The 13,723-nt window shown below is 38.1% G+C and overlaps 1 protein-coding gene and 1 long non-coding RNA gene across 2 annotated transcripts in view; one reads left to right on the top strand and one right to left on the bottom strand.

The window, feature by feature from the left end:
- The window catches only part of LOC141378809 (uncharacterized), a 127,467-nt gene extending 118,652 nt beyond the window's left edge, over positions 1 to 8,815 (top strand). The window contains exons 2-4 of the long non-coding RNA XR_015514737.1: positions 7,173 to 7,395; positions 7,840 to 7,962; positions 8,056 to 8,815. This is a non-coding gene — a long non-coding RNA (uncharacterized LOC141378809). The remainder of the gene's footprint in view (positions 1 to 7,172; positions 7,396 to 7,839; positions 7,963 to 8,055) is intronic.
- The window catches only part of sema3d (sema domain, immunoglobulin domain (Ig), short basic domain, secreted, (semaphorin) 3D), a 67,365-nt gene that overhangs the window by 5,750 nt on the left and 47,892 nt on the right, over positions 1 to 13,723 (bottom strand). Inside the window, exons 13-17 of the mRNA NM_131048.2 lie at positions 12,902 to 12,990; positions 12,781 to 12,822; positions 9,555 to 9,712; positions 4,233 to 4,297; positions 3,748 to 3,884 (exon numbers count right to left, since the gene is read on the bottom strand). Of these exons, the coding sequence (NP_571123.2) occupies positions 3,748 to 3,884; positions 4,233 to 4,297; positions 9,555 to 9,712; positions 12,781 to 12,822; positions 12,902 to 12,990 (491 nt within the window). The remainder of the gene's footprint in view (positions 1 to 3,747; positions 3,885 to 4,232; positions 4,298 to 9,554; positions 9,713 to 12,780; positions 12,823 to 12,901; positions 12,991 to 13,723) is intronic.

Raw genomic sequence — 13,723 nt, 5'->3', positions numbered from 1 at the left:
GACTATGACTACAAGCCGTAGCTTGCCGAAATGTGTCAGGAATTAGAGGAAACAGGGTGGTTTGGCACCTGAGACAGCTGGAACTAAAACTTTAGGACCAAGGGCACATGAGAGTCAAGATGAAACGTGTGTGCATGACATGGAGATGTTCTGCTGTGTCTTTGTGCTTTAAGTGAACATGTGTGTCTGTGTTTGGTATCCCGGCAGTATATCACTGTATAACCAGGGTTGGCGGTTTTACTGGGGGGCTCGAAGGAAACTGGCCTCTGATCAGAGACGCAGGTTTTAAGCTCAGCATTGGTCTCAGTGCCGGGTCAAAGACATAAAACCATGTTACGAGGCCTGCTGGCTCTGACTGTGGGTTTTCAGAAAGAGAGTACAAGATCTATCTCATTTCTCAAATACAAGCTGGCCTATCAGTGACCCCACAAGTGCATGGAAAGATTGTGGGAATCTGCAAAAAGCCATATTTTTAAAATAATACAGGAAGGGTTTTCATAAAGATTGGCTCCTCCAGTGGTTTTCGGATGTCTATGTTATTCCACCAAGATTTGTGGAACATAAAAAGAAATTATGCATGCATATCAAAGCTATCAACATAGGCTCATTATGAAAACATAGCCCTACAGTACATTTCTGGAGATTGTGAATTACGAAGCCAGAAGTATATATGGCTGCATTTCGTCTTTAAAATTAAGGTAATGTTTTTGTTGCAGGTAAGACCAAAGCAGAAGGCAAAAAATAAAATAACACAGTAAATGACAGGGTAATAATGTGGTAAAATATGAAAACATGGTAAAAATCAGGCTGGTCTATATTTTTTCTGGATTGCTTTTGAAAACAGGGTCGGGTTTAGAGAAGTGGGTGGACGAGTTAATCAGCGCTTTTGAACACACTATCGATTAGGTTTAGGAACGGAAGAGGGGTGTGTCAGTCCATGCCTGAAGTTTCAGTAATGACTAACAAAAATGTATTACAAGTTTGTTGCTTCATAAAATAATCCACAAAACAAATGGATTAAAATATGAACTGTAAAATGTAAATGAGAACATGCAAACTCCACACAAAAATGCCAACTGGTCCTGTTGGGGATGGAGCTAGCAACAGTCCAAAAACAAGCACTATAAGTGAACTGGATGAACTAAATTGGCCCTAGTGTGTGAGTGTGAGTGTGTGTGAGAGTGTGTGTGTGTGTGTGTGTGTGTGTGTGAATGAGAGAGTGTATGAGTGTTTTCAAGTGCTGAGTTGCGGCTGGAAGGGTATCTACTTTGTATATACACATACAGATACTATTCCAACTCTTCCAAATGCGGGGATAGTTGGCAGTTCATTGCACTGTGGCAACCCCTGATAAATTGGGGACTAAGCCAAAGGAAATGAATGAATGATTTTCATTTTGTGGTGAACTAACCCTTTAAACTAAATCAACCCAAGGTGTGTGTTTGGGCTTATGTAAAAGTTCTTTTTTTTACAAAATAATTAAGGAACCAAAATCACAATTGGAACCAGACAAAATAAACTCTTTACCCTCCTCATCCTATCGTTCTTTTCTTGTGTTCCCAGCTACGTAGGATCTGAAGCATCCATTCTGTTATTACATCCAGATATCTGTAAACTCAGTCTCCATAAACATTCACACAAAACACGCAAGCGCTGTTTTCTCTTCTATCACTCATTGTTGTCTTTTACGAGGTGAAGTGTGGGCTGATATGTTAACATTGCACCACACATGCGAGATTGTGTTTGTGTGGCGCAGGTGTTTTGGGCAGCTGGGAGTCGCTTTGTGCTGTGGGAAAAAAAAAACGTGAAAGAAAGGAGTAGAAGAAAAGCAGGAAAGGAAACAAAAACAAAAGGAATGCATCACAGCAGGGCTGATGTTTACTTGAGATGTGGGACTACAGGAACTGGACATTTCTTCTCGGATAGCATCTACAGTCATGTGACATTTGTGCTGTGATTTGACCTTCTGCTGTCATGCCTCCCCAAATGTCTCTCTCTCTCTTTCTCACACACACACGCACACACACACACACACACACACACACACACACACACACACACACACACACACACACACACACACACACACACACACACACACACACACACTCCTGTTGGGATTAATTGTTGTGGAGATAGATCGATAGAAGGATATGCTGATCTACCTCTCCAGAGTCAGGTCTTGGCCCCCGTCTATTCATCACAGCTAATAAAGACACAGCACAAGGTTAAACTGACCTCTGTATCTGCACTATGAACTATCCTCTGCCCACATACAGAAACGGACAAAATTGTTGGTCTCCTTCAGTTTTGTCCAGGCCAGTTTTACTAGTTTGCTTTTTTAATCTTCTGTTGAACCACAATTTGAAAGCAATATCTATTCATTACTTTTTTATTAATCTTTCATTTTTAATCCTAAAGTTATTTTAGTAACTACTGTTATTTTTCATTTTTTTAATGGAGAATGAGATTAAATGTGTAAAACAGTAAAAGAGAGGGATGAATCCACCAGTGAAGGTCAGTTTTGGACAGTTCTGATGTATTCTGCATCTTTACGTTTATGTTCGCCCAGATTTCTGAGCCCAAAGCTGTTTTCGCTATAACCAAAAGAGATCTGTTTTTTTCTGTTATAACCAATTGTTTGGTAATATATCTTCAGAATTATGCAACATTTGCTTTTTTAAGCACCAGGCAGTTGAGAGGTACTGTAAATCAGTTTCTAGAGGGTGTCCAATGATAAAATAACCCTGTGATGCTAAAAGACATAGTTAAAAAGAGAAAATATGACTGGAATATAGCCAGGCTATGCATTAAAGTACATCAATGCTGAGACATTTTAAAAACAACAAAAAACAACAACCTTTTAACAACCCAGGCTCATTCTGAAAACGTACCCCTATATGCATTTCTGGAGTGTGCCAAATACAACCCAGGAGCTATGTTTTTGTTTAGCAGTTTTTGTTGTGTACGTTTTTTGAGAGAAATTTCTCTTGCAAGTGCCATTCACGCCTGCTGTTCTCATGTAAATCCACCAGAGGTCGCTGTTGACTGACTGACTGACCGACCGACCGACCAAACGAGCCTCCCGACCTCTCCCTACCCTAAACTCAACTGATAATGTTTTAAAAAACACAGATTGAGCAGTGCCCACTCACCTCCCTAAACTCAACCAACAGTGTTTTAAAAAGCAATCCAGAAAAAAAAGCCCCATGGTTTTTACCATGTTTTCAGATTTCACCACATTCTCACACTGTTATTTACTTATTTATTTTATTTTTTGCCTTTTGTTTTTGTTTTACCTGCTTTTTGGAACCAACCTTCATCAGACTTGAACCCCATTGTCGGGGTCTTGGGGCCAACGTATGGTGCAAACCACTGGACAAACTGGTAACAACGGGAAAGCTGTCCACATGGAGGTAAGTGGTCAGCTGGTAAGCATGAAAAGGAAGATGAAAGATGAAATGCAGCCACACGTACTTCTGACTACATAATTTGCGACCTCCAGAAATGTATATAGGGCTACGTTTTCAGAATGACCCTGTGTTGAATTGTTTGCAACCAGTTACCTTAAAAAATCTAGTAAATCCAATGAATATTTTTTCAGTGTAGCTACAAAGTAGGTGAACAAAAAACACACACGCACAGCCACACACACACACACACACACACACACACACACACACACACACACACACACACACACACACACACACACACACACACTGATGTACTCTAGGTTACTGATACCTCTTGACGGTGGTCCACTCCTGGCTTCAGTACAAACCAGCGGATCAAGGCCTGCTGGGATTTCGAAACGCACTCAAGAAAAGAGGAGTTACTCTCCACTCCGTACAACACCTTCTCCTCGACATTCCTCCCTAACACTGCAAAAGCGAAAGAGAGAGGGAGCGATCAGCATATCAAAAAGACATTTTTTTGGGTTAACATTGAGGTCCATTAGGTGAGCCCCACAGGACAATGCAGCATCTTAAAACAAAACAGAGCTTTTAGTGCTTTTATGCTGCGCACACACACACACACACACAGAGACACACACACACACATACACACACACACACACACACACACACACACACACACACACACACACACACACACACACACACACAGAGACACACACACACACACATACACACACACACACACACACACACACACCCACACACACACACACACACACACAGACTGTACGCCCTCATATGCTTTCTTACCATCCTCTGTGTCCCAACAATGGCTGGATGGGTCTCCATGTTTGATGTCCTGCCTTCTGGCCCTTCTGTAAGCACACATCAGAAAGCCTTTAATTGAGCATGCATCAGATTAACCTTGATTACATTTTAGAATTGATCAATAACATTACATCAGTTATTAGTTGGAACATTTTCAGACACAGAATGCACGTAGAAGCAATAGAAACAATTTCTATTACTGTAGACGAAACAATGCACAAGCAACGCCTAAATTATGACTTTTTTTCCCAAGGTATGCATGAAACAATAGAAGTACCTTGAATGCAATGCAATTCCCTTTGTACAAAAGCATCTGCTAAATGCATAAAAACAAAAACAAATTGATAGAAAAACAATTGAAGTTTCAAGAGACATTTTTCAGTTTGCTATTCTCCCTGTGTTTGCGTGAGTTTCCTCTGGGTGCTCCAGTTTCCCCCACAGTACAAAGACATAAGGGTATAGGTGAATTGAATGAACTAAATTGGTCGTAGTGTGAATGACTGTGTATGGATATATCCCAGTACTGAGTTGCAGCTGGAAAGGCATCCACTGTGTAAAACATATGCTAGATAAGTTGGCGGTTCATTCCGCTGTGGCGACCCCTGATAAATAAAGGGACTAAGCCGAAGAAAAATGAATGAATGAATGATTTGCCTCAAAATGACCTTAATAAATGACCTATTTTAATTTGTGTCTTTTTTAAAGAAGAAGAAGAACAACCAGGTTTGCCACTGTCTGGAAAACAATATGAAGTAGACATAAATTCTAATACTGGGTAATTTTGAATTATGAATTATGTCAAGGTCTAAAGTTAGCACTGTTGCCTCACAGCAAGAAGGTACTGGTTCAAGTCTCAGCTGCACCAGGAGGACTTTCTCAGTAGAGTTTGCATGTTCTCCCCATGTCCACATGGGTTTCCTCAGGTTTCCAATAGTAGATGCAGACTTGGATTTTTCAAGCTAAGACTGCATATCTCAAACTTGCAATGTCAGACACAATGCACTAAATAGAGCTTGTGACATTACTGTGAGAGGTAGGGTTAGATGTGCACATTAAACAGCATTGCATGCAGCTCACCTTGCAACTGCACCAAGTCTGCAACCAGACCTCCAGGTTTCCCCCCACAGTCCAAAGACATGCTAAACAAGTTATTTGGACATACTAAATTGGCTGTAGTATGTGAGCGTTTCCTAGCACTGAGCTTTGTACTCTTAATGCTGGGTTGCGACTGAAAGGACATCTGCTGTGAAAAAGATATGCCAGAGTAATTGGCAATTCATACCACTGTGGTGACCACAAACTGGGAAGAAGCCAAATAAAAGTGAGTGAACTGTGGAGCTGCGCATCGATGGATTTGCTCTTCAGTGTTTTGACTTTTAGCAGTAAGAATTAAACCACACTGAACTGAACTAAACTAATATAACCTCTGAAAACTGGACTGACACAGTTTCAATTTCAATTTACTAGACCTTCTGTGTTAAGCTGCTTTGACACAATCTACATTATAAAAGCTCTATAGAAATAAAGGTGAATTAAATTAAACTGGCATGACACAACTTTAAACAAAATCAGGGCAAAATTATGCTTGTTGAGAGATTTATCTTTAATACTTTAATGCTGCTTGCTTTAAAGCAATCTACTGTTTGATGTGCTGTATTAATAAACATGATTGACTTGTCTGGAGTGCTGAATTAAAATAAATGTATATATTTACAAATAGTTAAATGTTTGCACTAGGATTTTTTCCAGCTGTAGCGGCAGGCCCTTTACACAGATCTTCCAACGACATATGGTGTTATTTCAATAACAAAATGTTATGAGCATAGTACTACAAGACGAGATTGCATTCATGTAATACGAGCATGAGAATCTCTTTGCTTGCGTGCCGATTTCCTCTGTTCGTGCACAAAACTTCTTGCACGCCCTCAAATATACGCTGCTCAAGTGCAGATTTTTTTGTGCGACCTAAAATAAACGCTGATGAAGTGCGTTTTAGTGTGTTTATGTAATTTGTATGGATCCCACATTTGTTAGATTTGCTAGGAATATTTATGAACGTCTCCAATAGACCTACAAAATGACATTGATGCCTCCTGAAGTAAAGTGAAATGGCTATAAACTCTAACAAGATAAAGTAATTAATTGTATGCAGAACCATAGACCTTTATCTATTTATACAGTGTAATTATGGAAACTGTGATCATCATAACTGAAAGCTACGTTGTGTTTGCTGCCCTCACGCATTGCACAGACCTGTGAGTCAGTCATTCAGCATGTAACCTTAAAGGGTTAAACAAATAACGCGCAGCACTACTACAATAACAGGAAGGTTTGGTAGATAATTCACCTACATTTTAATATATTTTGGTGCGATTATAACCTGCTATATTTTAAAAAATGGCAACAACTAAAGGCTTTAAGAAGATGTAACATAGCCATGGTGGGAATTAATTTTAGTGTGGAGCCCCAAAGTAGTTTAATATATATTAAAAGCACATATTTACACTCTGTAAAAATAGTTGGTTTAAAAATACATTACCAAAGCACCAAATGTTTGTAACTCAGCCATTGGGTTAAATAAACAACTCAACGTTTTCTAGAGTGCATAATCATCTACACTTTGCTTTCATCATGCGTTGAAATGTAACAGCAAACCACTGCTCAGTTGAACTTCTTTTAATTTCAAAACAAAGAATAAAACAAGATTATTTTTGTAGACAATGAGAGCAAATAATGAAATAATTAACCTGATTAACTGTTTATAAAAAGCATCACAGGGTAATCTTCAGAGAAAAGAAAAGAAACAAAACAATAAAGCAAATTTCATATTAAGTTCTTTGTTTCACTTCAAACACAGCAGCACTACAGTTGTCATTCCTCTCTGTGTGTTTCTCTCCTCTCTCTCTCTCCCTCTCTCTGCAGGACTGACCTGGCCTCTTTGCGTCAGTGGCGGACCGGAGAGCCGGGGAGAGAAAGGGCAAGAAAACTTCTCTGGCAGCTCACATACATCATCTCAACAACAAAGCAACTTTAATCAATTTGCCTGTCCAGCCCGGTCCCACTACACCCTATGGCACAGGAAAAATCAAATATTTATCATTTTCTTCTCTGTGCTGAACTCCAGGAAACAACTCACCCTGGAGAAGTAGGTCAGAAAGAGGGCACCACAAAGCCCTCTCTCTATCTCTCTTTTAACTTTTCGCTATCCTAAACAGCAAACTGCACACGGTGCACATCTCAGGGATGTCACAGGACACATGTGTGGCTTTAGATGCCAATAAGAAGAGTGTTGACTCGACAGAAGTGCTGACTCTGTGAATCAATGTCAAGGCTTTGCATCGACTTATCTTTGGGACAATTGCTTAATCCGTTCAACTATGCATATGTGTGTGTGTGTGTGTGTGTGTGTGTGTGTGTATGAGTATTCAGTATATGTGTGCTATATATACTAAATACTATATATACACATGCAAACTCCACATAGAAATACCAACTGACTCAGCCAATGTTGAGCCCATTTCTATTTACTTTTTATATATTTAGTGTTATGTCCATATGTTATTATACAGTTTTGGAATTGTTGTTTTAGTTTTGCGTTTCTAGGGTACGCGGGTTGGCTGTTTTGAATATCAATCATTTAGGATACAGACTGACGTGCGATGCCCCAATTGAGAAGACTCCCAAACGTTTCGCTGAAGGATGGTGTAAGTAAGTAAGTAAGCATTGTGTATTTATATGGACCCAAATACCTATACACCCAAAGCACTTTTCAATCATGAGGGGGGTCTCTTCTTACCACCACCAGTGTGCAGCATCCACTTGAACGATGCAACAGCAGCCACAGGGGAACGGCGCCAGTGTGCTCACCACACACCAGCTCTATTGTGATAGAGCTAATTCGGTGGATGAGGATGATTGGGAGGCCATGAAGGGTAAGGGCCAAGAACACAAGGGTTACACCGCTACTCTTTACAAGAAGTGCCATGGGATTTTTCATGCCCACAGAGAGTCAGGACCTCAGTTTAATGTCCTATCCAAAAGACGGTACTCACTGACAGTATAGTATCCCATTCACTTTACTGGGGAATAAGGACTGCAGGATGAGTGCCCCCAGCTGGTCTGCACTAACACAGCTAACTAACTACTTCCAAGAGCAACCTAGTTTTCCCATATGATCTCCCATCTAGGTACTGACCAGGCTTAACCCTGCTTAGCTTCAGTGAGTAACCGGTCTTGGCCTGCAGGGTGATATACTATATAAAGACAACGCTGTATCAGTTCAGATATACCCGGCATTTCGTGTGAACTTGAACTGTGTTTGTCATTTGTTTGATGTGTGTGTTTCTTCCCCTTTTGCTTTGATCTATTATTGTTTGATTAACGTTTGTTGGTGTACTTTGTTTGACGTAATATTGAAATGTTTTTGTTTCAAACTGCTTTGAGAACTGGAGTGTGAACATTGTATCTGTGTATTATTCTAGATGTAGTAAAGTAACAAAATACAAATACTCAAATTACTGTAACTGAGTAGATTAAAAAATAATTGAAAGTATGATGGCTTTTCATTTGCATGTTGTTGTTATTTATGTAACTACTATTTTAAACTTCTGTGGCTTAATTATGGATAAAATATGGGTAATTTAAATTGTTTAATAAATGTATTTGACTTTTGGAAATCACCAAAGAACCCCCGGTCATTTCCCCCCGACCCCCACTTTGTAAACCACTGACATAAATAATATGTAATCAAGTAATCCATAAATATGAAAAAAAATCTCCACCAATCCAGATGACATACAGTTAAAGTCTGAATTATAGTTTGAAAAGTGTAGGTGCTGCTTAGAAGATTTTTTAAAATACATTTGTAAAATTAATATTTCTAATAACTAATTTATTTAGTCTTTGCTATCATTGATGACAGAACAAAATATTTGACTAGATATTGTACAAGGCATTAGTATTCATCTTAAAGTGCAATTTAAAGGCTTAACTAGGTTATTTATCATAACTGGGCAAGGTAGAATAATTAGGTAAGTGATTGTAAAGCAGTGGTTTGTTCTGTAGACAATCAAAAAAATATTAATAATATTGACCTTTTAAAAAATGTAAAAAAAAAAGTACAAATTAATTTCATTAGCCAAAATATAAGAAATTTGTCTTTTCCAGAAGAAAACATATTATTGAAATTACTGTGAAAATATCCTTGCTATGCTGAGAAATATTTGAAAAAGAATTTCACAGGAGGGCTAATATTTTTTGCCCTCAACTCTATAATCCATTACTACCGAGCGCTGTGTGTGTTACCTTTTGGAAGCTGGGATGTATCTGGAGCACTGGGTGCCGTCCCAAGCGCAGTAGGGGTCTCTTGCTAGACAGCATTCAGCACAGCCCTGTCCATAAATATGGCACCTGTGCAGTGACACCTGCACCAACCCGTCGCTTCCTCCGACAAACAGCTGCTGCTGCAAACACACACACATAAACAAAGTACTAAACCAGGTGCAATCACAAAAAAGTGCTTACTAGAGGAACCACTCTAATAGCGTTATCAGTAAATGTCACTTGTTTGCTGCCTTTTTTGGTCCAACAAACTCTAAAAAGAACCATGTGTACGTGTGACTCAAGCGAAATAAACTATAAAACAAACAAGCACAAAAAGTGTGCTGTTGTTTTTCTCTCAGCATGAAGCAGCAGCAGACCTTACTATTTAACATTTTAAACACAAATGAAGTTCAAGATCTCATTTAAACAAACATATTATCCTGTTTGTTGATTTGAATTTAAATCTGTTTCCATGTATAGTTTACATTTGATATATTCATTTATATCAGTGGTGGAAAGAGTATGTCTCCTTGGAATTATAAGGTTCTAACTGCGTTCTGATGATTTTGAGATATTGAGTTTCAAAGTTTGCATTCCATAGAACAAACAGTATGTGTGTAACATTTGTTTTTTAAAATAAAAAGGCCTAAAATGCAAACAACTTATATACATAAAAAAACATCCTATAATGGAAATAAGTTGTCATTTAATGAGAATGTCAATTACTCAATTTTGACAAAAGTGTCAGATATAACCTTATAATTCTAAGGTGATGAGTACTGAAAAATCATACTCAATTAAAAATACCTTTACTTGCCCAAAAATGTAGTACAAGTAGAGTAAAAGTATATGTAGTATAAGTAGCCCTTTCAAAAATACTTATGAGTAGTGAGTATTACACAGTAAAAGGTTTGTGCAGGGATGTGTAAACATAACATTCTGTAGTGCTTTTAGTTATCTTCCTATATTCATTCATTCGTTCCTTCCTTCCATTGTTTGCTCTTTCCTTCCTTCAATCATTCATTCGTTTGTTTCTTTATTCATTCATTCATTTGTTCCTGCCATTGTTCCTCCCTTCATTCATTCACTCATTACTTGGTTCCTTCATTCTTTTGTTCCTTCCTTCATTTAGTTTTTTGTTCATTCATTCATTCGTTCATTCCATCCTTCGTTCCTTAGTTTTTTCATTCCTTTTTTGAAACCTTGCTTCATTCGATCCTTCCTTCCTTCAGTAGTTCGGTGCTTTCTTCCTTCATCCAGTCCTTCCTTCCATTCCTTGTTTGACCCTTCCTTTCATTCTTCATTCGTTCCATTTAGTGATTGTTTAGGGCTGTTTGGAGATTTCAGTCATCATGCTGTCAACATCCTTCATCTTTTCATCAGTGACAGTCTATAAACAGTCTCTGGGTCATTGCGTGCAAAGATGTTGGACATTTTTAATGCTTCCAAAAGGTTTGCTGCACTATAAATAATACCCATGTCTTGAGGTTGTTCAGTATGATGCGATTTACTTTCTATGTGCGATTTGATTGGACAGGAATCACAGGACTGATTTTTCTACTTATAATATGTATATACACAATATATAATTACAGCTGATATAATTGAACATACAGTATATGTACATATTTGTAATTTCAATGTTTTGTAAATGTGAAACACAATGAACTTCTGTGCCCTATATGTAATTTGAATACAGTGCTTATAGCAAAATCATCATACCCCTTTGTAATAGTTACTTTATTTGTCATAGAGCCTAAAAATAAAATCACAATCCAAATACCTTTTCCAACCTTTGAAAGGTTTTTAGGCAACACGGTGACTCAGTGGTTAGCAGTGTATGTGTATGAATGAGTGTCGAAAAATGTTTCCCAGTACTGGGTTGCAGGTGGAAGGGCATCCGCTTTGTAAAACGTATGTTGGATAAGTTGGCAGTTCATTTCGCTCATTCCGAAAATTAAATGAAATTAAATTAAAGGTTTATGTAGCCTTCTCTCAACCTGTGCCTTTCTACAACTTTATCCTGAAGGTCTTCTAAAAGCAGGTTATTAAGTGAGTAAAGGTATAGATTTTCACAGGGTATGATCATTTTCTATAAGCACTGTATATTAGATTTCTAAATGGTTTGTCACTGTTGGCATTGCTTGTGTTGGTGGGTTTTAAAATACACTTGCTATATATAATAACACTATTGTGTGGAATCAAAACTAAGGGAAGAAGAATAATGACACTGACATATTTGTTTGGCTGAACTGCATTACAGTCAAATGCAGTTAGTTTCATAACTTACAAATGTTGCAGCACTGACAAGGTTATTGAACTGAATTGAATCGATTCAGCTGATTCAAGTGATTCAAGCTAAATAATGACAATACTATCTTCTGCAGAGCTGCTTATAGATGAATCATAATCAATTAAATGGACACACTAAACTGAATTGAGCTTAAAAAGTCTACTATTTCCCTTTTAGAGTCACTTTATTGAAACATTAGAATGTGTCTCATGTTTTAAGTTTGCACAAATTGGTTCCGTTGGTTTGCTTTTTACTGTTAAGCTACATTGAAACAATCTGTACTGCATAAAGCTCTACATAAATAGAGATGACGTGAAACTGTTTAACGATTACAGCTTGTAGAAAAACAAAGTATTTTATGTCAATTTTTGTCCTTCCATCCCGCTTGTATTCTCCATTTAATTTCTTGTCTGTGCTCTATAATGCTCTGCTCTTAAAAGCCAAAGGACCCTAAAAATAAATAATTACAGAAAGAATTGGCCAAGTGGCCTGCTGATGTAACCCTATAATTCTAGCTGAGCGCACAGAGAAAGGAGGATAAAAGCTTTCGAGTGAACTGCGAACCCAACCATGAACTGCAAAAGATAATAAGAGATAATTAGACAAACGGGAGTGTGAAGGAAAAATGAAAGGAATGGCACAAGAACAGAAAAACATACTCATCCGCAAGACTCTGATAAAACAGAACAAAACAATAGAGGCCTGAGTGCATTTGTTATGAGATCAGGGCTTGAGAACTTGAGCTGCAGTTACTAAATCTTCACAAATAATAGTCCAATGAAACTTCAAAAACAAAAACAGCTTGCTGATGATTGCTGTTGGTCATTTTGGAAGAAAAAGATTCAAATGTTGTTTAACAATTTATTTTCTTTCTTCATTCCCAAGCTAAATATTTAATTTATTAGAATCAAGTACCTGCTTTGAAGAGACTTCCATGTTGAGGATGGGTGAAGGATTCTGAAAGGAAAAATAACATAGCGATGTTGATTTTCATCCAGTCATAAATGTTGCATATTTGAATGTTTGTGACTTTCACCTTGAACACCTGAAGCTCCTCTAAGATGATCTCTTCTGAGGACCAGTTTTCTTGAGTGATGCTGACTACCTTCAATACGGATCCCATATCTATGCAAACAAAAGTGCACACATTTGTGTCTCATATAGATCTACTGCCATCTGCTGGTTGAGCAGATCATACACTCTTAAAGGCATAGTTCACCCAATTAAAATTCCGTCATTATTTACTCTCACTTTACTTGATTCAAAATTTCATGAGTTTCTTTCTTTTGTTGAGCACAAAATAAGGTATTTTTAAAACTGGATCCATTGACTTCCATAGCATTTTTTTAAATATACAAGCTGATGATTACAGGTTTGCAGCTTTCTTCGAAATATCTTCATTTGTGTTCAACAGAAGAAATTTATAAGGGTTTAAGATTAGGATGAGTCGTTAATTAATTCATTTTCTTTTCAGCTTAGTCCCTTTATTAATCTGGGGCCGCCACAGCGGAATGAACCACCAACTTATCCAGCATATGTTTTTACGGAACGGATTCCCTTCCAGCTGCAACCCATTACTGGGAAACACCCATACACACTCATTCACACACATAAATACGGACAATTTTAGCTTACCCAATTCACCTTTACAACATGTTTTTGGACTTGAGGGGAAACCGGAACACCCGGAACACTAGGAGAACATGCAAACTCCACACAGAAATGCCAACTGACCCAGCTGAGGCTCGAACCAGTGACCTTCTTGCTGTGAGGCAATTGTGCTACCCGTGCTGCCTGCCTTCATTTATTCTCATTCATTTTCTTCTGCTTTTCCGGGGCCGGGTCACGGGGCCAGCAG

Source organism: Danio rerio, chromosome 18 (assembly GCF_052040795.2).
Source record: "Danio rerio strain M-AB ecotype USA chromosome 18, GRCz13ab, whole genome shotgun sequence".
NCBI lineage: Eukaryota > Metazoa > Chordata > Actinopteri > Cypriniformes > Danionidae > Danio > Danio rerio.
The sequence above is the reverse complement of the archived record's forward strand: the minus strand, read 5'-3'. Positions and strand labels throughout refer to the sequence as shown.